This window comes from Lissotriton vulgaris, chromosome 10, assembly GCF_964263255.1.
Source record: "Lissotriton vulgaris chromosome 10, aLisVul1.2, whole genome shotgun sequence".
In the NCBI taxonomy this organism is placed as follows: domain Eukaryota; kingdom Metazoa; phylum Chordata; class Amphibia; order Caudata; family Salamandridae; genus Lissotriton; species Lissotriton vulgaris.
The window spans coordinates 162,354,435-162,381,536 of NC_141698.1; the positions used below are offsets into that span (position 1 = coordinate 162,354,435).

Consider the following 27,102-nt stretch of genomic DNA (forward strand, 5'->3'; position numbering starts at 1 on the left):
ATGAGAATCCCAGATATTACCGTCCCACTCATCGGGGTTCCAATCCATTCCAGCTTTTGCTACAACCATACGCACTTTGCGTGAAGACACACGTCCACGCCGATGTTTATACTTATATCGTGCAATACGGACCGCAGCCCTTTCGGCAATGGTCTGATATGTTTCAAGTTTGTCGGCAAGCAATTAATTTTGACAACGCAACAAAGTATGCGCATTTTGCAACTCAACACACTGACCTTCCATGTCTTTAAACTGTTTCTGTAGCTGAACTAACCTCTCATGCAATATCCTGTATGCATTAAGAACGATCCAGCCCCTGCGTCCTAAAATAGGAAGCTCATCACCCTTCACTACTGGCGCTTTCTGTAAGCACGACACAACATCGGCAGGCTCCGCCTGCTCCAAGCATGAAGACCAATTTTCACTCAAACCAGTAGAATCGGCCCACTCACGGGCCAAAGCCTCGTAGGCAGTACATTCCCAGCCGGGAATTTGAATCGGTAACTTGAAAACCGACGATGATTTTTTCGCAAACATAATGACACAGCAAAAAATTATATACAGAATTATAAACAAAATTTTATACGTACAAGCCGAGCGCAAACCAACAAGATAATATCAACACAATGCACACAGGCTTCGTAAACAGTTCGTGACGCCAGATGTAATGGCTGGATTTTCTGTTTAGATGGGATCAGCCCCCAGGGGCCCCTATGACCCAGCCAAAACGTACTCACCTTCCCTCCTCAGATCGTATTCACAATGAATAGATATACAGATATATATACAGGTCGCACCTAAGGATGGGGAATGACAATATACATGTACGGATTTTCTACAATATCTTATTCACATCAGTTGGTCTCGCGGCCACCCCGACCCAGACCGTTCTACCCTAGGGCAGATCTGACACACAATCCGGTGCGTCTACACATGGGCCTGCAGAACCCAATGCTCCCTTTTCCAAACTGTTCGCAATCCTGCGAAACTACACGCCAGTATCCTCCCTGGCGTTCTCACTTATTCAAGCCACAATCCAGTGGGTATACACGTTGGTCTCCCCCCCCAACGTTCTCACTAACGCCGCATATCAACGACGACCACATTCCTATGAATCATTATTGGGATAATATCTCAGTGTTCTACTCGGGATAGGACTACAATAATAACTTTGAATATGGTTCCAGATTGTATAGTGTACTCCCTGCTCTTGGCATCAAAGGTCCACTCACTCCCTCCTTATTCGATCACCATTTACCTGATCGGGATTTCTCATCCGTTCACCTAAACAGCTTTCGACTAGGAATGTAGTTTACCAAGATTGAACACGAACACCAGGTACACAATAATTCTATAAGAATTAGGGTATTTATTAACAATAGACACAAATCACATTACTATGCAACATAAATCCTGCAAGAAAAAGGTAAAGATTAGAGTGCACATTCTATTAAAGTTAGACAGAGGTCACCTTATTAGTGGGAAGTCTGGACTCGGCAGTCATCTAGGTTCCCTTCTCGTCTCTGTATCCTGGCTCGCCTTGCAGTCACCCTCAGCCGTCACAAGTACACGTCTGCACCGCTAGGCTCAACCTCGTCTGCTTCCCCTCAGGACACCGGAACCTTGCTGATTATTAGCTACCGTTTCTCTCTCTCTCTGGCAGTGCGCTCCGCGCTGCTTCTCATTCAGTCTTTCTCAGAGAGTTTCGGTCTTAAATCTTTCTCCGACTTCAAAGATGGCGACTTGTCCACCATGAGATGAATAATGGCAGAGATGCTAACGGCTAGATGCCGCCTACGGACTAACTGACAAACTGACTAACACCTTCGCTAATATCAAAGCCCGTTCCTTCATGGAAATTCACGGCCAGTAACCTGCCGCCCACCAAATTCCTGTACCTCCCCGTACCAAGGACACTTTCCCAGCCGGCCGGCCTGAAGTTGTGTCTTCGGAGTGGAGAAAAATACATTCCTTCGATAAGGGTCAGCCTGAACCGGTTCTCTCCAAGCGAACAACAGCTTAAAACTAAAACATTACACTTCACCTAGAAAGCCTTCTCGAGCTACCGGGCAGAAAGCAAAATGGAGTCTGTCTCGTTTAAGGCCTACGGAGCCCACAATATGCATAGCTCCATGGAAAATAGCCCAGCATGTTAGTAAATGAGCAAATCATAACTAGTACTTATATATCTATCCCCTAACTTAAATTCATAAGCCTTACTTTAAGGAAAATGGTACGAAAATGCCCTAATATATGTAAGACAGGGTCCCTGTCTATCGGCCTAATCCCTATGCTATGGGGGTAATAGGCTGGAGTCACTCTCCATCATTCTCCTTCTCCAAAGAGCTAGCAAAAAGGCAGCCACTACAGGTGGCCACTCGCAACTCGGACTACTAGTGGGGCATACCCTGGATGTTACTAGTATTGAATGGGGAATACCCACAATCACTAATGTGAGGAGTGAGTAGGACAGGGAACCCCCCAAAGAAACACTAGAGCCCCGACCTAGGGGGAGGACGTGTGTATTTGTTTCTGGGTGTAGGGTTTTTCTTTTGTATGGATAGCGTTAGAAAATAAAATACTTTTTAATAAAAGTGAGTATTTGGCTGGACAAGGATTTATTGCTGCTGCCTGCATTTTAAGATGTGAGTCTTTGTTCACTATCCTGTATCCAATTGTATCGTTGGTCACGTAGAGCATAAAACAACTCTTGCTTCCATTTAATGAGGCGTTGTTAAAACCCATTCGGATAGTGCAGGAAACATTGTCCTCTGCTTCAGCAGTACACAGGCAGCCATGAAGCATCATTCTGCATCCAGTAATTTGCCCTTCCTCATAGCATATCAAGCCCCATTATGGTTTGTACAGACTTACCCTACAATGTCTTAATTGAATGCATTGCATTCTGTTCTACCTCACAAGATAATAGTTGCTGGGATGGATGAGTTTTACTCTCACGTCGGCAAAGGAAGCTTGTGAATATATATATATATATATATTATATATATATATATACATATATATACATACATAATCGCAATGTGAGAGAGATAAACAGATTGATTAGTTGTTTGCATATGGCAAGTATTGTCTAATCAGGATGCATTAAGACTGTTGCTGTCTTGTTCAGCATTGTTCCATGTCCTCATGTTCGTATGTCCTCTGAGTTTATGGAAATGTGCATGTTAAGCTCATTCACATGCCACTTGCCATAAAGCACCTTTACAGCAGGAAGGTAGATGAGTGCCTGAAGAGTTTAGGCCGAATAAAGCACTGGTGAGATCTCCACAGTTTGCTTCACCTGCCGCACCTTCCATCAGCAGCGCAGAAGCTTTATGCATTTTACTGGCATTCTAAGTGATAGTTTCCACTGCTTCTTTGATCGCTCTTCTGTCAACCACTTTGCATTGATTTTTGCTGATGAGATTATTTTCCTCCGTGGTGTGGACCATCTTTTGTTCGAGCACTGCCTTGGAGTTCTGGATGTCTATAAACAGCTCTGTGGACTTCGGTTCGCTAGAAAATGTTTGTTCCTCAGTGGTTGGCCACGGCACCCACCTGTGCTCTCCACTATGCTCCCACCTGTGACGCTGCCATATATTTTAGGATTTTGTTGTTTGAGTTTCTGTGATTTACTCTGAACAACCCCAGCAATCACATAGCACAATAGGCGATATACCATCCTGTGAAGACTTCTCTGCTTTCTTTAATCAAAAGACTGATAACATAAGGAGCGATCTCCGCAATGACGTAAGCCTTTACTCCAACCCCCACAGCATAACACCCACTGAACCAAAAAACAATGCTGCATGGTCATCCTTTGACATCTACTCAGAAGAAACAATTGTCAAACTGCTCAGCACATTGAAACCTTCTAATCACCTCACAGACCCCCTTCCTGCCAACGCTGTAAAGGACTTCATCCCATTACTCCTCCCACTCTGGACCAAAATTATTAACAGTTCACTTCAACAAGGACTCATCCCTGACTCCCTCAAAGTTGGACAAGTCACACCTATACTCAAGAAACCAACAGCTGACCCTACTGACCTAAACAATTACCGTCCCGTTTCCAATATTCCCACTCTTGCCAAATTGTTGGAAAAATGCATACAACTCCAATTGACAAAACACATTGAACAGTTTGACCTCCTCAACCCTCATCAATCAGGCTTCCGAGCAGGGCACAGTACTGAAACTGCTATGACGCACATAATTGATGACGCACTCCAAATCCTAGATCAAAACGATACCTGCCTCCTCATCCTTCTTGATCTCTCCTCAGCATTTGACACAGTCAAACAAGAGAACTTACTCGAGCTGTTAAACACCAGAATGGGTCTATCTGGGACTGTTCTCAAGTGGTTCACCTCCTTTCTGCATAACCGGTCTCAGAAATTCAAGAGCAACAACTTGATGTCCCCACCAGTGCCTGTAACATTAGGCGTCCCACAAGGATCTTCCCTATCCCCTACATTGTTCAACCTGGTCATGGAACCTCTCACCACCTTGTTACAAGCATCTAATGTACACTTTCACATGTACGCCGATGACACCCAACTATATCTCAAATTACAATCCCCTAAGACATCAAACTTCTGAACTCAACGCTCAGAAACACCCAATCATGGCTTGCCGATAATCACCTCAAACTCAATGCTCTGAAAACTGAGTTCCTTCTGATCTCACCTCCCGTGAAAATCTCCACCACTCAAACTTGGCTAAAGCACCAAACTGCACTTAATGTCCAACCTACCATCGTGGACTCAGCAAAATCTTTAGGCGTAACACTTGACGACAATCTCAACATGCAACAACCTATCAGCAAGGCAACTAAGGGAGCTAATTTCCAAATCAATACCCTGAGGAAACTTAAACCCTTCCTCCCAGCCAAGGACTTCCAAACTGCAGTACAAGCCCTAGTCATTCCTCGCTTAGACTACGGTAGCGTCGCCCTCTGCGGACTCCCCCCATCTACAACTGCACCCCTGAGAGCCTCTTTGGACGCTGCAGCGAGACTCATCACTGGATCAAAAAAACACTTGCATACTTCCTCTGACCTAAAATCCTTGAACTGGCTACCTTCTGAAGCCAGAATACATCTGAAAATTGCCTGCATGACACACTGAGCTGTACTCCAAAACTCACCCGGCTACCTCACTCAGAAGCTGACAATATCTGGTGGCTCAAGAACCACTAGAAGTACAAAGAATCTTCTTCTGAAACCTCGTAGATTCCGGAAGGAAAAAACATATAAACACTCCTTTTCAACAATGGCACCCAGGATTTGGAATTCACTCCCTCCAGAAACCAGGCTTATCTCCTCCACTACATTTTTTAAGAAAGAAGTAAAAGCTATCCTCATGACTAAATTCACCTGAACTTTTACTTTGAAACTATGAGACTCTGCACCTATTTGTACTATTCGTTTTTCTGATTGTCGATTTGTATCATTGGTTTTAGCTGATTGACTATGCTCCCACATGTACCTACCCTATTTTGCTACCCACCTATTACCTACAACTATTCTTTGCTCAAAAGTTAATCACGGTTAATCACTCTCTTGTTTTCTTACCCCCTGTTTTTGTAAAGCGCTCTGATATCTGCAAAGATCTTGTTCGCGCTATATAAAACTTTCAAAATAAATAAGTAGAAATCGCATAAAATATTGCGATTTCTACATGCACCCCGTTTTGCGAGTCTTTAATAGCGAATCCTTAAAATTCGCTATTAAGGACTCTCAAAACATGACCATGATGAATCTGGGGGTAAACTTCCACATTGACAAGAGGCAGGCGATTTGGTCTCCAACTGTCACCACTATTTTTCCCATTCGTCACGAGGTAACTCATCCTACATCCACCTTTGAATGGTTTATTTCAAGGTAATACTGCCATCCAGTCTTTCCACTACCATCTTGTGCAATTGATAATTAATGAGGTTCCAGGACTCCTTTAGAAGAGAAACAAGATGGCAGCCATCTCTTTCATGGCGTTAGGGCTTTAGCGCTAAGAATTGCACCTCTGTTCGAACATGTTAGGCTTCAAGCACCACATAGTCACCCAGGAAAATCGCTTACCCAGGTAAGAGGGATCACAGGAATGCTACTGTTCAACTATTCCCTGCGGCCAGATGCCTCGGAACGCCACAGAGTGGTGTAAACACTTCCCAGTGATACACCGGTGTGCTGCACAGGCCCCACTTAAACTTGCAAGCACAGCCAATGTTCTCAGGAAATGGTCTTTTTCCACCACCAACATCATTAAGAATCGTTTGATGTAATTTCTGTGGGAGTTTGAGAAGTTTCTCTTCACATATTATACAAAATATCACAGTATATGAGTGGACAATTCGAAGTTGCTTGTTGTCAATCATGTTGTTACGGCACACCAACAAGGATGGACTTTTTCTGATATGGTTCTCAACTATTTGGGTATGTTGGTGTTCAGAGGTGTGTAAGCTAGTAGAGCTTTTCGTATTACATTTTGTTCAAGCTTACCATTGATGGATATTTTTAGACCATCATTGTCAGCCTCTTTTTGCAAAATGTTAATGCCTGGACTGTGATCCCTTATTCTAGATCTTGCCATTATTGATGCAGGATTTAAGTAAACTGAAGATACTGTTGTAATCTTCCCTTCTTTCCCCCCATTACTTTCCTCTCGGTTGTTCTCTTCTACTCTTTCACTTTGGTACTTTTCTCTCTCCCCCGCCCCCTGTACCCTCTGGAACGTTTCTCCAGAGAGTTCACTGTGGAATGTTGGACAGCCTGTCAAGTACAGAGAGTGGGTGACAGAATAAAGACGGTTGTACTCACCCTGCCTCAGAGTACTTCTTTATTACAACAGAAACATAAACACACCGTGCCTGACTGCCTCTCTAAGCAACACTTTGTAGACCTAGCAGCTAAAAATTGGAACATCAAGATTCCTAGTGTTTCACTTTTGTACGAAGACCGGGCTGCAGAACAGTTTCTCTAAAACACAGAATTAATTATGACTTCATTCTACTGTAAAATAGCAGCACTACTTAGAGAGTATAAAACCAAATCTGATATTTATTCTATTTGTGATCAGGTTTATATCTGTCAATATGTGTTTTTCTTGTTGACAAATTACCTAGAGGGCATTGCACTGAAGCATATGATATAGTTTTCCCTTCTTTGTTTGGGTTTTTCCAAGATTTTAATACATCTGTAACGGGTGTATGGTTAAAAATGACAAGTGATAAAACTCGTATCTAAACCGCACATTAGTATTCAGAGAAGTGATTCGGGCTCCTTAAACCGTTGCCTCCTTAGACTTAAAATCTCATCCCACAGGTGTACTTTTACCTCCCCTTCTTTCTGTTGGACGTTTGAGTTCACCTTACCGCCCAGTTGAAAATGCATGGGATACTATTTTACATCTTAAAAATACACTTCCATCACAGACGTCATTCTTTAGCTCATCTGTGCATAGTATACACAACCAAACCTTTTTTTATTTGGTTTGTATTGCTCAAGTAGTTTTGATTGCTTTTGTCAGCGCTCTATAGTGTAAATCTCAAACCTATTGGCTTTAGCAATGTTAGTTGCTTTCCCCCAGAAATCCAGCAAATTATTTGTTTTGAAAAACTTGTTCAGTGTAATGACTGATGTAAATGCTAAGATGGTCACAAAAGACATTGTCTTACTTGAGTGAAAACTCATATTTTTGTTTGTTTCTTTCTTATAGCTGATGCATTTTTCAAAGCTGCAGTAAGCCTTGTCCCGGAAGTTCCAAAAACTATCAATATAGATGGGAAGATGAGATCCTCAGACTCATTTCTTCTGGAATTCCTCAGTAATTTCTTTTCCACTTTGTTAATAGTCCCGGTAAGTGATGTCTTTGTTACATTCTGTTGTGGGGTTATCTGTTGCTGCCAGACTTGCTGTTGTATGTGATACAGTAGCTCTTAAGCTTAGTTTTTTTGTTTGTGTTTGCTGCTAGAATTAAAGATATCTTTCTTTCGGCAGTGCCGCTCATCCGCTTCCCCCAGAAAGAAAGCATTTGCAGTTGCTCTGGGCTACTGTCACTAACCCTGGAAGTACCTGCCCTCTATACTCATACCATCATCGATTGCATTTGACTCACAGAACTCTTAATGATTAAATAAATATTGTTTCCTGGAATAGTGCAGGGTTAAATAGCAAGATGCAGGAAGAACGTGTTTATCTCTTATGCTCTAATCTCTCAGATCCTTTTTGCCTTCTGTAAAATCTTTATTAAAGGCACTCTCATACCCAAGAGTTTGTCATGGTTCAGTAGTTGGTAAGATGGTGGTCCACAGGGTACCTCTTCTTGGGTGAAAAGTGAGGTGTGCTGTGGAATAGTGATATTAATGAAAACTTGCCAGCCCTTCTCAAGTTCATCAACCTCTGATGATGGTGTGCTCTGTCTCTGCTTCACTTTCTCAAGCTCTCCTCCCGAGGTCCTTTGGAAGATGTGGGAGGGTCGTGACTGGCACCTTGCCTAGCCCTTGTGTCTTTGCATATCTACATCTTGGAAATCCACTGTACTGATGGCTTAAAGGTCAAATTGAATTAGACATTGTAGGCAGCGTGGAGAAATAAGTGTCCGCTTGTTTAGATCTGCCACCACAGTCATGAATTTCACATGCTGCTTGTAATGCTCTACTTCTCCTGTTAATTTTTTTAATATATTTCTTTTTATTGAAGAAACAAATAAAGGGAAAAACAATGACAGGTGGCTTACAACGCGGAGTTAAAGGATCAATAATATACATATAGACGGAGAATCATCAATAGAGTCTGATCAAGAGTTACATCAGGTATGCGGCCGTACCACCCTCAGGATAGACAATCAAACGCCTACCACCAACCCCACCTCCCCAGGAGACCAGGATAAACATTAAGTATCAGTCCAGAATAGAAGGGAGGGGGGAAGGGTGCAGCAATAAAAAGGTTACGAAGTCACAGCCGCATACCGAACACAATGATAAATTACAGAACAATTGGCTATCGCACGCAAGTGATATCCCAACCAGAACCCGTCTACCCCAGTACACAAATTCGCTACTCGATAAGACCACCTATATGAGGATTTTGAAGGATTTCTAACATAAAAACTACAAATACAAACTAAACAAACACCCCTCCCCTCACTCTGCACCCCTGCATATGGCTTGCGCCCTATCCCCAACTAGCAGCGTGCCTGTTGCCCCATCTAACTAGATACTAAATACAGTGAAACATGGAGGAGGAATTTGTCATACAGGCTCCCGGTCTCTCCAATCCCCCCCCCCCGCCAAAAGCAAACGACCCCCACACACAGTCAAGACGTTTTATTTAAAAGAAATTCCGAGACAAATAAGTATGGGCAGTTATAAAAACCGCCCAACCTCCCGCATCAATATAGGTGCAAGTCCCATATCAAAGGAAGTCTTTATATCGAACCCAGACAGTCGGAGTCATCCCTGGCCCTTCCGATCCTTCGTGCGAACTCCCTCCGTTAGAACCGCCATGTTTGCAGGAGAGTCAAAGCATTCAAAAAGATTGAAACCAGTACAACTGGAGCGAGTCGAAAAATGTAGTTCTTGAAGTCCATCTACCATACAGAGATACTCCCCCACCGACAGTAAGTCTCAATATTGTTTCCTCCGATAACGTAATAAAACCAGATGGGAGGAGAAAAATAGATCAATCCAGAAAGTGCTGAAGCAGTTCTCCAGAAGTAAAAGATCGGATGGTTCCATCTCGGGCGGTAGCACTGTTGAATGTACTAGAATTTCAGGAGTTCCAATCTCGCAAGTTGTTACTCGTGCACTGACTACGGACATCAGTTCTAGTTGCCGCTCGGGCCCACTTTCTCAGTTAAAACCTGCTTCGTGGGAGACACATCGTGTTTCAGGTCTGGAAAAGGGTCGGAGTCCGATCTCAAACATACAGTCTCAATCGTTACGACCATTTTGTGGAAGATGGCTTCCACTTGCGAATGAGGTGCCCCGATGGTGGCCATTACGGTCCCCAGTGACAACACACACTCTGCCTGATCCATCTGGGCCGGTCACCCCACGCACCGCGCACACTCCTCGTGAGTGAGCCCAGGCTTCCCCCCCGCAGCTGTGATCCCGGTTCCCGCCGAGTGCCGCCGCTGCCCGCAGCTGTGATCCTTGTTCCTCGCTAGCGCTGCAATTGTATTTTCGTGTATTTCACGTTTGCATTCTTCCTGTGTAATTTGCCCCTTGTTTAATTTTTTGTTTAATTTCTTGTTTGTATTTTCCCTCTGCCCCGTGTTGTTTTATTTTCCGCTGTTGTGCTCTCCCCTGTCGCGCCCAGCCCCTGCCGCGCTTTCCCACCACCTCCTCGCCGCTGCTGCCCCGCCCCCTTCCCTCGATCGCCCTTCCCATTCGGCGCCCCGCTCCCGCCTCCCAGCTGCTCCTCCCTCGCTCCGCCACCCCACTCTCCACATATGGCAGAGAGGCAAACGCGCAGCGTTGACGCACAGCGGGCGCGCCCTAAGCACGCCAAAGGCAAGCCCGTCTGCGCCCGTCCGCGCCTGGCCCGCGCCAGTGCCCGAACCCCTGGTCTCCGCAGACCCCAGCCCACCCGCCGGATCTACGACGCCTCCGAACTCAACGCACTCAACACCGGCAGGATCCCCGGTTGCTACCGAGCCACCCCGAGACGCACCCAGGGACCCTTCAGCTGCCACTCCTGCAAGTTCTCCTACATCCGGACCTGCACCGTACCCGCACCAACCACGCCGCGCACCAGCAGCAACCACCTGAAGTGCATCCTGCTCAACACCCGCTCCGTCCACAGACACGCCGTAGAGCTCTGGAACCTGCTCGACACAACATCACCAGACGTCGCCTTCCTCACGGAAACCTGGATGAAACCTCAGCGCCCGACATCGCCATCGCCATCCCGGAAGGATACAAGATCACCCGGAGGGACCGCGGGAATCAGACCGGAGGAGGCATCGCCATCATCCACAGGAAAACCATCCGCATCACAACCAGCACCGACGACATCCTCACAACCGCCGAACACCTGCATTTCCAGATCCACACCGACCCCAAGACCACTCTCAGAGGCACCCTCATCTACAGACCCCCGGGACCACGCACACATTTCTGCGAAGACATCGCCGACTTCATCAGCCCGCACGCCCTCCCCTCCATTGACTACACCCTCCTCGGGGACCTCAACTTCCACCTGGAGAACAACAACGACCGCAACACCACAACCCTGCTGGACAACCTTGGTCTCAAGCAGCTGGTGAACACCCCCACCCACTACGCCGGACACACACTGGACCCCGTCTTCTCATCCAGCAAGAACATCGCCTTCAGCCACACCACCGGATTCCACTGGACGGACCACAGCTGCATCCACATCCGCTTCAGAAAGAACACGATCCACCACCACCAGCAGCAGGTGGCACGCAGAAGCTGGAACAAGATCACTGCCGACCAGCTCGCCGCATCCCTGAGCCAGGACCCCCCCACCAGCTCAGCGAACCCCAGCCAGGCCGCCAACAACCTCACGAAATGGATCAGCAACTGCGCAGACGACCTCGCCCCTCTGAGGACCCCGCCTAGCAGACCCGGCAGCAAGAAGGCCCCATGGTTCACCGACTAACTCAAGAGCTCCAAGAAGAACTGCCGAGCTCTCGAGAAAGCCTGGCGCAGAGCCCCAATGCCTGACAACATGGCCACCCTCAAGCTCGCCACCCGAAAACACCATCAACACCACCAAGAAAACAGCATTCAAGAAACGACTGGACAACAACGCACACAACAGCAAGGAACTCTTCAACATCGTCAAAGAGCTCTCCAACCCCAACGCCGGAAACGACATCACCCCATCACAAGACCTCTGCAACTCCCTCGCCTCCTACTTCCACAACAAGATCGCTGACATACAACAGCTTCAGCCTACAACCGACGCACCCCAGGACCGCACCAACGCCCCCCACCACCACCCTCCGCGCCTGGACCCCGATCAGCACCGAAGACACCATCAGCACGATGAACTCCATCCACTCCGGATCTCCAACCGACCCCTGCCCTCACCACGTCTTCAACAAGGCCGACGCTGTCATCGCACCCCACCTGCGGGACATCATCAACACCTCCTTCGACACCGCTACCTTCCCGGAGAGCTGGAAGCACGCCGAACTCAGCGCTCTACTGAAAAAACCATCAGCGGACCCCACCGATCTCAAAAACTATCGCCCCATCTCGCTCCTCCCGTTTCCGGCCAAAGTCATCGAGAAGACCGTCAACAAGCAGCTGGCCGCCTTCCTCGAGACGAACGAATACCTCGACCTCTCGCAGTCTGGCTTCCGGGCCAACCACAGCACCGAGACCGCACTCATCGCAGCCACTGACGACATCCGAGCCCTGCTCGACAACGGGGAAACAGCGGCCCTCATCCTCCTGGACCTCTCCGCGGCATTCGACACGGTCTGCCACCGCACCCTAGTGCAGCGCCTCAGCAACGCCGGAATCCAGGAGAAGGCACTGGAATGGACCCTCTCCTTCCTCGCTGGGAGGACACAGAGTCCGCCTCCCCCCGTTCAGTTCAGAAGCCACCGAAGTCATCTGCGGCGTCCCTCAAGGCTCCTCTCTCAGCCCCACCCTCTTCAATGTCTACATGAGCCCCCTTGCGGCCATCGCATGCCAGCACAACCTCAACATCATCTCCTACGCCGACGACACCCAGCTGATCCTCTCCCTCACCAACGACCCCGCCACCGCCAGAGCCAACCTACACGAAGGGATGAAAGAAGTAGCCGAGTGGATGAAGAACAGCCGCCTGAAAATGAACTCAGACAAGACGGAAGTACTCATCCTGGGCTCCTCGCCCTCTGCCTGGGACGACTCCTGGTGGCCCCCCGCCCTGGGCAGCGCACCCAAACCAACAGACCACGCACGCAACCTGGGCTTCATCCTGGACTCCTCCCTCTCCATGACCAGACAAGTCAACGCCGTCTCCTCATCGTGCTTCAACATCCTGCGCATGCTACGCAAGATCTTCCGGTGAATCACCAAAGAGACCAGGAAGACGGTCACCCAGGCCCTCGTCACCAGCCGACTGGACTACGGCAACTCCCTCTACGCCAGAACCACTGCCAAACTCCAGAAGAGACTCCAGCGGATCCAGAACGCCTCAGCAAGACTAATCCCCGACATCCCCCGACACAGCCACATCTCCGGACACCTGAGAGACCTGCACTGGCTCCCGGTCAACAAGAGAATCACTTTCCGTCTCCTCATCCACGCACACAAAGCCCTACACAACCAAGGACCAAGATACTCCAACGACCGCCTCAACTTCTACACTCCCACCCGCCAGCTTCGATCGACCAGCCACGCCCTCGCCGCCGTCCCCCGCATCCGAAGAGCCACCACAGGAGGAAGGTCCTTCTCCTACCTGGCCGCCAAGACGTGGAACGCCCTCCCGACCCATCTCCGCCGGACCCAAGACCACCTCGCCTTCAGGAAGAAGCTCAAGACCTGGCTGTTCGAGCAGTAGCGGACCACCCTTCCCCAAGCGCCTTGAGACCCTACGGGTGAGTAGTGCGCTATATAAATGCATTGATTGATTGATTGATCATCTACTCTCTCTCGATGTCGATCAGGTCTTTAACCCCGGAGGACGACTACTCCGGGGGGACAGGCAATAGCGGGGCGGACGGTAACGGTGGGCGACCTGTCGATTCAGCGATCTTTACCCCCCGCCGCCGTGAGCGAGGATCCCAACCCGCCGACCCCGAGGGGCGCAGCAGGGTCCACGGGACACAGACCCCCGTCCACAGCCGCAGAAACTTCTTGTCGCCGTTCCTTTAGTATCAACCGGACCTCAGGACCACCATCCGAATCGGGATTGGATAAACTCCACTTCGAAAGACCGGACTCCGCCCAAGTCCCACGGCCGATGTTATTCAACTGGAACCCGGCTGGGTCAGTACTCGAGGCCCCGGCTCTCACGCTGGGTTAGGCCGAGAATGAAACACGGCGTAACTTCATCAATCGAGTCGATAAAAATCCCGGGATTGCACCTTTAGGCTCAGCAGCGATTCAGCCACACGGGGGTCGGGCACGAAATCAGGATTAATAACAGGATTTGTCAGCTAATGATGGAGGTCGACAGAGCCGGGAGCTTATGCGGCCATCTTGGTTGCTAGCGTAGCTCCTCCCCATCTCCTGTTAATTTTTAGTCCTGTAATCTGATATGGCAGCACTCAAGCTTGATAATGATCCTGAACAGAAAAACACCCGAACTTTGCTGGTTGTGATTTACTATGCAACCATAATTGAGACACATTGTTGCAAACCCACCCCCCAGATGTTCCAAAGGAAAAACAGGGTTACTGTTGAGGAAACCATTTCGGAGGCACATAGAACCGTCCTTATTCCCAAGGCAAAGAAAACTGCCACCTGCACAGCAGCAGCTTTCCGAAAACCATATAACTCTTGTGCATTGCTCCGGAATTCACTAATGATGTGACAGATAAGAACTCAAATTATATAACTGATGACATCACTGAAGGTGCATATGGTTACTCTAGTCTTCATTTCTTAAGTGGCACTATGAACATATTTTTCTTTTTATGCAATCTTTGCAAGTGCATAGGAATCTTTCAACACATTCCTTGTAGACATCCTAAAGGTGAAACTCCTCTCTCGTCCTGCTTTCTTCGTGTCTGACATCTACTCCCTTCTGAACTTCTTTAACACATTTCTGAAAAACCATGAGAACACCTACACCAATACAAGTAAGTGCAAGCTGACCCCTTCAGTAGCCTAGTACAATGAAGACCTTGGTGACAACAAATGCTCCATCTAAAGCTAGGATATAAAATTAATAAAAACAGAACCCCCTGATGCCCTCAAACTACTGAAGTTCCTCCTTTGCAGCACACAGTCTACTAGTCATATGAGCCAAAGCCTAGACTGTGCCAACACTATCAGGGTAGCTGCCTACAGAAGCAGAACTTAAAGCAATCAGAACCTGCATCACCCCTTGCCCACCCATCATAAGTCACATTCTCTATACAGGTGCAATGCCATCAGCCACTTCATAAGTGCAAAAATACAGAAGATATGGCAGAACATTGCTATCAACAAACCTGTTTCTCTGATGCCTAATATTTTGTGTTGCATCACAAAATGCTCATCTTTCAACCCTTTTCGCTCAAAGACATCACCAACATCCTTAACTCCTTTAAAGCCACCACCTGTTATTAAGGGACACCATTGTGAAAAGCTTCACACGCTAAACGGAGGATTTTAGCGCCATCAGCGAGACAGAGCGGCTCACCTTCTTCTTTTCCCGGCACCAGTCTACCTCTCGGCGCACCCGCTTCGCGGGTGCCCCTTCGCCTGTTTGAGGAGGGAAAGTCATCTCTTGCCGGTTGTGAGGAGCGTTGAGGCAGTAAGGCGGTAAGCGGCACCGGGCGTGTGGCTGCAGCGGGGCTGCGAGCGTGCAGGGACTTCAATTCCCAGAAGTCCCTGCTTGACCGACGGAGAGCTTCCGGTCCGCTCTCCCTGCTGGCCCGCCCCCCGCCCTCCTGAGGCCTCAAAGCACCAGTTTCCAGCCCAAGCGAGTGGGACACCATTGTGAAAAGCTTCACACGCTAAACGGAGGATTTTAGCGCCATCAGCGAGACAGAGCGGCTCACCTTCTTCTTTTCCCGGCACCAGTCTACCTCTCGGCGCACCCGCTTCGCGGGTGCCCCTTCGCCTGTTTGAGGAGGGAAAGTCATCTCTTGCCGGTTGCGAGGAGCGTTGAGGCAGTAAGGCGGTAAGCGGCACCGGGCGTGTGGCTGCAGCGGGGCTGCGAGCGTGCAGGGACTTCAATTACCAGAAGTCCCTGCTTGACCGACGGAGAGCTTCCGGTCCGCTCTCCCTGCTGGCCCGCCCCCCGCCCTCCTGAGGCCTCAAAGCACCAGTTTCCGGCCCAAGCGAGTGGGACACCATTGTGAAAAGCTTCACACGCTAAACGGAGGATTTTAGCGCCATCAGCGAGACAGAGCGGCTCACCTTCTTCTTTTCCCGGCACCAGTCTACCTCTCGGCGCACCCGCTTCGCGGGTGCCCCTTCGCCTGTTTGAGGAGGGAAAGTCATCTCTTGCCGGTTGCGAGGAGCGTTGAGGCAGTAAGGCGGTAAGCGGCACCGGGCGTGTGGCTGCAGCGGGGCTGCGAGCGTGCAGGGACTTCAATTCCCAGAAGTCCCTGCTTGACCGACGGAGAGCTTCCGGTCCGCTCTCCCTGCTGGCTCGCCCCCCGCCCTCCTGAGGCCTCAAAACACCAGCCTACTCCCGCAGCGCGGGACGCAGCCCGGGCTAAGGCTGGGCAAAGACAGGGCCGTTTTAGGCCGTTAGAGACCGTTTAAGACCGGACCGGGCCACACCTCTTGGTTTTTTACCTTTTGAGTTTTCCCTGCTAGTATACTTGATTTTTATATATTTATTGTAATATCTCTTCCCCACAATGTCATCACGTGAAACTAGGAGCAAGGCAACTAAGATCCCCAAAAAAGCAACGGGCACCTTAGATGACTTTATCACCAGGACTAGCCTCTCCATTGATAATGAAATAACTAAACTCCAGCACAAAGTATCAACTGAACTCGAATGTGCTAGGAGGCTTTCAACTGAATTGGCGCTTAGGAAAAAATCTTCCCTAGGCAGCATTGCCTCCTCTAAAACTCCTGAACGCATTTCTGGACCAAAACCAATCATAGCCCTAGTCGAGGTGCATTCAATAGCAGAGGAATCAACTCCCTCCACCTCCCATGAATCACATGGGACTTCAGCTAGGGCCGAGTCAGGAAGCCCATCACAGTCGACACTCTCAAAGGAGAGTGCTGAGGTCCTTTTAGATGGGGCGCCATGTAAGTCATCAGAAGAGATGATTCATAATGTAAGCACATCATCCACCTCTAGGAAGCCAGAGGAAGCAGAGTCCCTCAAAAACAAATCACCTATTAAAGCACCATCAAGCACAAAAGAAAGCGCAAACATCTAACCGCTTTCGCTAGGAAAAAAGCTAAAGTAGCACATAGTCATAACATCAAGGGTGGTACTTTAAATATTCCTATTGTAACATCCGAGACCTCCGTACATGATGTAGCATCAGTAAATGCAGACAATACTAACAACAGCATAGATGAACAAATTTCCATTGCTATGTCTGATCATTTAGGTAGTGAGGGGCAAAGAGTCTCCTGTGACACAGTAGAACAAGACGGTGGAAGAGAAGAATTTTTAAAAATAGTATGGGAGACGCTTAAGAGATTACTCAAACCATTGGAAATTAGGTTAACTGGAATTGAGAATCAACTTCTTGAGGTTGAGAAAAGTGTTATCACTCTTTCAAGCATAAGTCTCAACTGTACTGAAGCACCTAGGGTCACCCAGCAAGTTCCAGTCCCCGTCCCGGTCACATCAAAAAATTCACATATCAGTCCATTGGACATGCAGCAAAAAAAGGTGGGGGTAGCAAACAATACAAACACTACTCAATCAACTAGCACTAAAATCCAACTGAATCCAACCCCCTCAACTTCTACAGCTGTAAATACCACTAGCAAACCTATGCAGAAAAACCAGGTTCACACTAACACTCTTTTACCAGAAATTCCTTCTTCCTCTCACTCTTCCAATCAGAGTGTACTAGCTCAAAATAAACCCCAACCTAATCCCCCTGCCTACCCCTATACTACTCCTGCAGGCATCCAACCCATGCCTGACAAAACCACTGCAAATGTCATTCATAAGCCAAACTACCAGTTTAATCACACTCGCAATAATTTTAGAGGAGGGTACATAGATCTACCACCAGACGCTAGTACATTTGTAGCTGTTCTTACAGGGGTGCCAGAACTGGATAGTCAATATGAAGAAAACTTCCAATCGCTAAAAAATAAAGTGATTTTTTGGCTAAACAAATATAAACCCATTCCAAACCAGATGAAAAGTAAGATCCTTATGGTTAGGAGGGTACCATGGGTAGGGCCATCTGTAAAATCAATCACGGGCGATTGCATTGTCATATCCTTTGAAGAACCCCAGAGTGCTGAACAAATTTGCAATTGGAAATCATATGGTATGAATCCACCTATTGAAGCCAGACCTCTATCATTTTTTTACCCTCCACCAAGACCTATCCACCACGGCCCCAATTGGAACCCTGTTAACCAGTATTATGGCAGTGCTCCTAACTTGGCTAGACATGGTGATCATAACATGTGGTCTGGTACTCCAAACTTAGGCAGATATGGTGATTACAATATATGGTCTGGCATCCCTATCTCCAATAGATTTAACTGTCTAGATGCTGTGGATTGACTTGCCACTGTGCCATACTGCATCTATGAACTATATGATGCCTTTTGTAGATTGAGCAAAGGTTATCCCAAGCCTGACTTTGTTTATGAATTATATGATGCCTTCTGTAGATTGGTCATTGGCTATCCCAAAACAAAAAATGTCGTACACTTGCTTGATGATGACCTGTCTAAAAGGAATATGCTGCATAGGTCCAAACTAGTACCACAGAAAACGGAATCATTCAACATGTCTGAGAATGTACGCTATTGCACAACGGAGGGTGGTCGGGATGGGAATACAACTACTGCAGCTAGAGGAATAGTAAAAGTTGCAGAAAAAGTCATAACAAATCTGCAAGTTGGCAACCGGCCCAATCAGTGTGTAGTTAATTCCAGCCCTGCCAACCGGAGTACTGATCCTTGCTTACTTATCCTATCGTGGAACATCGCAGGTGTTCATAAGAACCTAAAAGATCCTGAGTGGGCAAATTACATTGACACCAGTGATATTTGTCTACTGCAGGAAACCTGGGCCATAGAAGTACCTCATCGGGTAGGATACAAAACCTTTGGCATTAGGGCTGTTCAGTCTGACAGAGGAAGACCATCAGGGGGTCTACTAATTTGGCTAAAAATCACCCTGGCCATGCAGGTGGAAATTGTGAACACAGGTTCTCCGGACATTTTAGCCCTAAGGGTCACTCCTCCGTGTGGCATTGAATGGTTCATCGTCAATGTCTATAATAGACCGACCAGTCACTCAAAGGTGTCAGCAACACTTGAGGCACTGGAACTCCTGTTGAAGAATGTAATCGGAGATATTCCGGTCATCTTGGGAGGAGATCTAAATTGTAACTTTGAACCCGTTCTGGGCATCTCTGAAGTGTTCGAAGATGAGGATTCAGCATATAACATTCCCCAGCTTGAAACCACCAAATTTGTCAAATATTCGACATTGGCCAGCCAATTACTAAGACTTTCTGCGGACCACGGCCTTAGAGCAGGTAATGGCCGACTCCCATCGGACCTGCAAAAAAAACCCACCTTCTCTAAAGCTAAAAGCAATTTAGATTTTGTACTTGTTTCTCTTAGCATTTGGCACTTTGTGATAGATCTGGAAGTTGTAAGCAGGGGGGAAAGTGATCACTACCCATTGGAACTTTACATCAACAAGAATATGGTTAGTGACACCACTTTAACTACAACTGAATCTACCCAAGTCAGCTTATGTGAGGACGTCCATATACACAATAACAGACGTGCAGTAAGATGGCCACGTGTTTTGGCGGATGGTAATGCCTTAGCATTGGTTTATTCTCTTTTTGAACAAACATTTGCACATATAGTTGACCATGCCTTCCTACCGGAACACTTTGAACATTTCATTGATCTACACAAAGTCTTTTTTTCTGAACTAAAAATGCTTTTATCAAAAATGCCGAAAAAGAAACAGCAAAACCACAGAATGGCCAACCATGGAAAGTTATGGTATGGTCATTTGTGCAGAACTGCCAAATCAAATCTGTTGCTTGCCATTAAAACCAAGTCCAAAGAAGAAGTAAAATCTGCAAGGGTGGAATACAAACGTATATTAGAAACATCTAAAAAACTCTGGGAGGAATTAATTTGGGCTGAAATGTTACTTGCTGCAAAAACCAATGACAATGTTGGCTTCTGGAGACTGGTGGCCAACGGGGGGCATGCTGGGAGAGCCGTGAAAGATGTATTCCTGGATGAGATGACCTGGGTAACCCATTTTACAAACCTCTACAAACAATTCGATAGCGAAAGCCAATGGAGCTTAAGGTCCCTTTCCCCTACTGAACCCCTCATCTTTACATTGGAAGAGACTGTAAGGGCGATCAACGACCTTAAAAATTCTAAAGCCCCTGGCCCGGACAGAATACCGGGGGATCTCTATAAGCACGAAGTTGATGTCTGGGCCCCTTATCTGAACCGTTTGTTTAATGCCCTATCGTCAAGTTGTAATTTCCCAGACAGCTGGCGGGCAGCGGAGGTTGTGTTAATATTTAAAAAGGGGGATAGAATGATACCGTCCAACTACAGACCAATTAGTCTGATGGACACACTCCAAAAACTATACGCCAAACACCTCCTGTTCAGAATCAATGATTGGCTTGAAGCTACGAAGATAATTTCCAAATTCCAAGCTGGCTTCCGGAGTAAGACCAGCACAACAGACCAAATCTTTCGATTTTGCTGTCTGATTTGGAAATATGTCCAGTTGAAAAAAGGTCATCTATATGTAGCCTTCGTTGACCTGAGGGCTGCATTTGATTTAGTCCCACGGAGTTTACTTTGGAAAACCTTGCAAGAAATTGGGTTGCCGGGATGCCTTTTAGCCCAAATAGTTGAGCTGCATGCTGATAATTTTGCTAACATCAGGTGGGGCCCCAACGGCGAGTTGTCTCGCAATATTCCCATTGAACGTGGGGTTCGCCAGGGATGTGTCCTGGCCCCTACCCTATTCTCCCTGTTTATTAATGATGTCCCTGATTATTTAAATGCTTGTGTTAATGATTCACCGCAGCTCAATGGAGTAAGGGTGCCTGCGCTGCTTTTTGCAGACGACACTATACTTATATCCCAAACAAAAAAGGGCCTTCAGGCACTCCTTAATTCTTTCAGCTGCTATTGCCAGACAAAGGGCTTGGAAATTAATGCAAATAAAACAAAATGCATGTCATTGAATCCCAGTATGCCAGACAGAGGGCTTTTGACTCTGAACAACCAAAAACTAGATACTGTGGATAACTTCTCCTATTTGGGTGTTGTACTAGATTCCAAGCAAAGCTGGAAACCCCAAATTGAGAAAAGTAAAATAACATACGCCCAAAATGTCAAACCAATCTTATGCAAAATGAATTCTAGTACAAGCAAAAGTGTAACCCCGGTTTTAGAACTTTTTAAATTTAAAATACAGTCTGCTGTACTATATGGAGCAGAGATATGGGGCCCATGGGCAAGGAATAGTTTTCAAATTATGGATAATAAATTCATGCGGGCTTCTGTGAGGGTCCCCATTAGTACACCCCTTTTACCACTCCAACTGGACTTAAACTTTAGGAGAACAGATCATTTAGCTATCTTAAGGCCATTATTATTCTGGGTTAGGCTTTGGACTACCCCCGAGTTGATAGATTACAGAAGTGGCCTGCAAGAATTGATGTTGCTTGATTCTTTTAACTCCATCACTTGGCTAGTGCACATTAAAAAATGGCTTACACTTTTGGGCCTACATTCAATGTGGGAGACTCCAGACAAAATGCCTACTTTTTCTAAACTAGTAGTCAAGCGAGCTTTCTGGACCCACATTAGCAGGGAGCTAGTAGATGGAGTTAGTGCTGGTTCAGCAGTCCAGGCTTTTCTATTATTCAAGGACGAGCTTTGTTTCGAACCATTCCTGGACGAGATAGAGCCACCCATTGCAAAAACTCTTTTCCTAAAGTTCAGATACGGGATACTCATGCTGAATTACAACACTGAAAGATGGGCACAAAAAAGATCGGGAGCCTTGACTGTTAAAACCAAGTGCTGCCCCATGTGCTCCATTGACTGTCCCGAGAATGAGGTACACATGCTCTTCGTTTGTAGTGCATATACGAAACCGAGAAAGAAATGGTTGAAACCAATGTGTAACCTTCTGGGGACTAGGTCCTGTTTAATAGCTTTTAGGATCATGAAAAGCAACTCAACCCAGTTTATTGTATTTAGTATGAGTAAATTTCTATATTCTGTTTACATAATTCGAAAGAAACAGGGACATTGTCTTTGAGTTGGAAAGTGTACACGTTTTCTTAACCCTTGCATTTGTGATAATTTTTTTTAAACATAACTTTTTAATGAAATATAATGTGTGATCTTCCATGTAAAAATGAATTGTAAAAATGAATTGTAAAAACTACTCCTTGCCCGTACAATAACTCTTTTTTTAAAAAACTGTCACATTAATGTTTGATTTTATATGTTTGTACGTGACTTTTATGGCCAAAATGGCCGAAATAAAGTTATAAATAAATAAATAAATAAATAAATTAAGGTGATGTCTTACCCTCATCAAAGTCCCCTCTAGAGAATCTCTCTCAACCTACCACTCATTTTCGATGGCTCCTTCACTCAAGACCTCTTCCCTGAACTTCTCTAGACAGGCCAGATGAACTTACATCTGAAGAAACCCTTGCTATAAAACTACCGGCCAAGCAATTATCTTCCCTTCATCAGCAAGACTATCAAAAAGCAGTCTGAGCACATAATTTCTTACCATCTCCTGCGCAACTAGTAATCTGGCTTTAGATCGCACTGCATCACTCAAACAGCGATTTTCAAACCATAGATGACGCCATCCTGACCACAGATAAAGATGAACCCTGCTTTGATATGTCTACAACTCTCAGCTGCCTTTGACACCCCATCATCCACACCCTGAAACTCAGATGGGATTCACTGTAAATGCCCTTGACTGGTTCTTTGCTTGTCCATTCACCCAACACCAGTTTTTTCTTAGGAGCATCTCTACATCCCAGAAGATCTCGAAGACCTGCAGAGTTCCTCAGGGTTCATGCCTGTCCTTGGTCATCTTAATCCTCTACATGGAGACCTTTGGGGCTCAGCTTACAGGTAAAATCAGAATTCCTCAATACACGGATTGGACACAACTATATTTGAAAGTCTCCTCTGCTCCAGGTAGCCAACGCCTCTGACACTGGCAGCACCTCACCCAGAGCATGATGATCTACCTGAAGTTTAGGCTCAACAAAACAAAATTCCTGCTATTTACAAAGAACAAAAAGATGCAGCTAGTCCAATCCTGGTTCAACAACATTAACCTTGGGAGATTAGAGCCCTAACTTTCCACCAATGCCAAGTCAGTCTAATTAACCAAAGACACCAATCTCACCCTACAGGAACACATTGCCAACAAAATCAGTCAGCCTGGTACCAGCTACCTCTACTTAAAGAAGTTAAAAATAGAAACTGACTTCAGAAACGCTGTTCCAGCTGTTGTATTTTGGCATCTGGATGGTGGATATACCCTTTTCAACACCCACCCAGATACCACACTGGCCCTTTTAAGGACATCCTACCTACTGTAGCACAACTCTTTAAAGAACCTGAACGCATCACCTCCACCCTGATGAATTGCCATTGGCTCTTCTTTGCCAGCCCACACCCTCTTCAAGACCTCCTGCATTATTTACAAATCCACCACGACTGGCATCATTGCCTATCTGGCTAACAAGCTCGCCATCTCTGTCGCCTCTCAATGCACTTGCAGCTAGGACACTATCAGACTAGAAAAAAAGAAGTGCAAACAAAGAAAATCAAGGCAATGTATCTTCTCCATTTATGCACTTAGGATTGGAAACAATAGCCCCATATTCAATAGGACTGCCACAAACCTGCTCCAATATAGGAAAATGCAAGACTTTCTTCTTTAAAGACCACTTCCTCGTGATACAGTAAGAGTCCCCAAACAAGCTATCCATCCTAACGCACATGGCTATGATATTGGCTGCTCACATTACCTTTTCAGCTTTCATATATATTGAAAGGCCTACGGCAATAGTTTTGCTCTGCAGACTAATGGAGAGGTGTGGCGCAGCAGCCAGACTGGCTGACTCCGGTGCACAGGGTTCAGGGTTCAATCGCTGACAGCAGCTCAGTTCAGCATCATGTGACTCTTGGTAATAGCTCACTTCACGTCCGCGACGGCCTCCAGCGCCTTGAGACCCTTAGGGGTGATTAGCTTGTGCTTTAAAAATACCAGAATGTTATTACTAAGGCATGTGCCCAAAGGGCTGTGAGGCCTGACCAAGTGTTGACTAGGAATGACTAAAGGCTATCCTCTGTATGCTATGGAGAAGGCAGTGCTTACTGCATTGTGAGCTCAGGCCTGTAGATGCTGTTGCACAGAGCCAACCATTGAGCACAGTAAGCTCTGGTGGAAGTAGTGCCTAGCATAAAGCTTGGCCAAAGTTTTACATATATTTGTTATCAGCAACCAGAAGTATCTAGGCATGAAGGAGGTGCTGCTGTTAATCACACGTTTTCCTCTCTCCTCCCTTCTGGAGTTTGGTTTGGATTATTTGCAAGTAGTTTTTCTTTGAATAAGTGCTTTCAGTTTAGAGACCCTTGAGAAGCACAATGCACCAGGAGACAAACGCCATTTCACTTCGTGGTTTTCTAGCACCATTGGATTTGGATGTGGTTTCAAGAGCTCTGTAGAAGTTACATATCAGGAGAAATTTCAACAACCAAAAACATGGAAATTGAAGATTTCTGGCATTAAGAACACCAACCATCACTGATCAAGACTCAATCGTGCTCTAGAGTCTGGGACTATGCTGCTGAAAATGACTCATTGCAGAGAGGTTATGGAAAATCCTCCCTTTAAATTCTGTCTGTAACCCTTGCTTATCAGGGGGCAATTCTGTACCAAAGAGGCAAATGGTGGGTGCCATACTGTGTCCAGCAGCACCAAGACTACCAAGTCTGTAACCAATGGTGGAGGATTCAAATGTGATGAAGATTTTGGGTGATGGTTGGGGGACATCCATTAGCTGGGAGGCCGATCAAGAGCAAAGTCTGGTAACTGTTTTCCCACAGGACTCCGACTCCAGAGACCAATGTTTACCAACATCCCCGCAAAGTCTGTTTCTAAGATCAAGGAGCACACCTTGGATTTCACACAGACTTTGCAAACCATCCCCAACACATCTGACTTTGAAACAACCCATACCGAGGGTTATCCTTTGGGGTGGTGTCTCGCTGGAAATCTTGAATCTATATCAAAGAACAGCATCCGGGTGCAACACACCTGGCTCAAAGAATTACCTTAAAATAAAGATTGAAAACCACACCAGCCTGTGCGCCCTGAAGTGGCTGGTTGCGTTCACCATTGTAGACTGCTGTTGACTCCGTAGTAGTCTTGTTGCTGACAGGAATCTGACAAGTCTTTAGTATTGAAACTGACTTCAAAGCATACAAAAGCTCAAACACCCTGTTGGGCCCTGACCAAAAGCATGTACACCATCAGAAGGATATAGATGGCCATCAGCTACTACTGTCTGACGTACGCCAGTTCATGCTGCACATTGGTCTTATAACAGGGCATATAGTTGCACAGCCTCCACGCACCTCCCAGAGGTTAAAAAAGAAACTCAAGGTTATTGTTTAGTCATTTCTGAGGAACCTAGAACCTTCCCTATGTACAAGGCAATGAAAACTGACACCAGTACAGCAGCAGATCCCCCAGAGCCATGCCACTTTCTCCACCATCATACTGATTCAAAGAGAGACCTCTCTTACAACCCATAATTTATTCATTTGGCGTTTTGAGCAGACACGGACAGTCGCAGTGAATCTCCTGCTCTTCCTGCATCATTACAAATTCTCTAAACAATTATCAATTATGTTGCCACTTTATATGCAAGCTATATTAAATTCATTATTGTGAATTTCACAAGTACCTGCTCACGATTAAGAGACTATAAATAGACTACTTTCTGATGGATACGTCTGCCAGTAGATTCCTCACCTTGTGAATATCCCCTTGTGTCAGCAACATTCGGAAATTCTTTTTGTAGCTTCGCGCAGACGTGGACGACGTCACAGAGGCAGGGCATCTGGCGCGACTCCGCTGCCGTCACCGACTCCATAATAGGCCCATGCCGGCGTGATGACATCAGTTCCCTTTTTTCCACGTCGTCGACACTAACGGTTTTCGAGGGATCCTCTGTAGCTGTTTGGTAACTTTGTTACTGTTTGTTCTTTTCGGTGTCTTCTTGCTTCTTTGTCTCCTGTTGAGATATCCACGAAGAAGACCGGATTCAAGCCAAGCGGAGAATGCGGCAAGATGTCGATTACGAATCCGCGCGAGTGCTGTCTTTGGTGTTTGAGTTCGGACCATGACGTCCAGGGATGTTCTTCTTGTAAGAAGATGAATCCAAAGGCTCTTCGTGAGAGGGAGGCGAAGCTCCTTGTTGCCAAGTTGAAGAACAGGAAGGACAAGAAGAGTTCGAAGTCGCGGACTCGTTAGTCGAGGTCGAGGTCTCGTTCGAAGTCGCACTCGAGGTTGTCTTCGGGGCATGCTTCTAGGTAATCTAAAAAGAAGCACAAGAAGAGAAGACATGACTCTCGTCATCACTCTGGGAAGGACTCGAGCTCGAGACTGAAGTTGCAGGTGAAGTCGCTTCGCAAGGATGAGATGTCTCTGTCTCCGGAAGTTTGAGACTCCGAGGGTGAGGCTTCTCCTGCGGATTTGCCAGTTCATTCACCGAAGCCGGTGTCGAATCCTTCTCCGGCTCCATCTCATTCTCCTGTCCATGAAGATGAGGGAGAGGAGGAAGAGGAAGGAGAAGAGGAGGCTCCGTTGCCTGCGGGTTCGTCAACCCCGGTGCACCAGCCTGAAGTAGAGGTCGGCAAGACTCCGCTTCCTCGAGAGCGACCTGTGGGCTCTTATCCTGCTTTTCCGGCTCCAGGTCAGGACCCTACTCAGTTCCTGAATGCTATGTATGGAGTGTATTCCAGAGCTATGTATCCCTCTGGTGCACCGGTTGGTCCCACGGGTCCATTGGCTTACAATCTGGGTATTCCCCAGGCATATGCTCCTGCGCCTTTCATACCATTCATGCCGGCTCCGTTGCCGCCTTGGCAATTTTCGGCGCCGCCGAAGCCTTCAACGCCAAGACCTTCGACGCCGGTACCCTCGACGTCTATGCCGAATCCGATCTCGTGGTCAGCGGTCTGGCCCTCCGG

General features: G+C 46.8%; 1 protein-coding gene across 1 annotated transcript in view; it reads left to right on the forward strand.

Moving 5' to 3' along the window:
- VPS35L (VPS35 endosomal protein sorting factor like) overlaps positions 1 to 27,102 on the forward strand; it is a 495,721-nt gene that overhangs the window by 315,049 nt on the left and 153,570 nt on the right. The window contains exon 27 of the mRNA XM_086940786.1: positions 7,716 to 7,855. Coding sequence (XP_086796912.1) covers positions 7,716 to 7,855 — 140 coding nt within the window. The remainder of the gene's footprint in view (positions 1 to 7,715; positions 7,856 to 27,102) is intronic.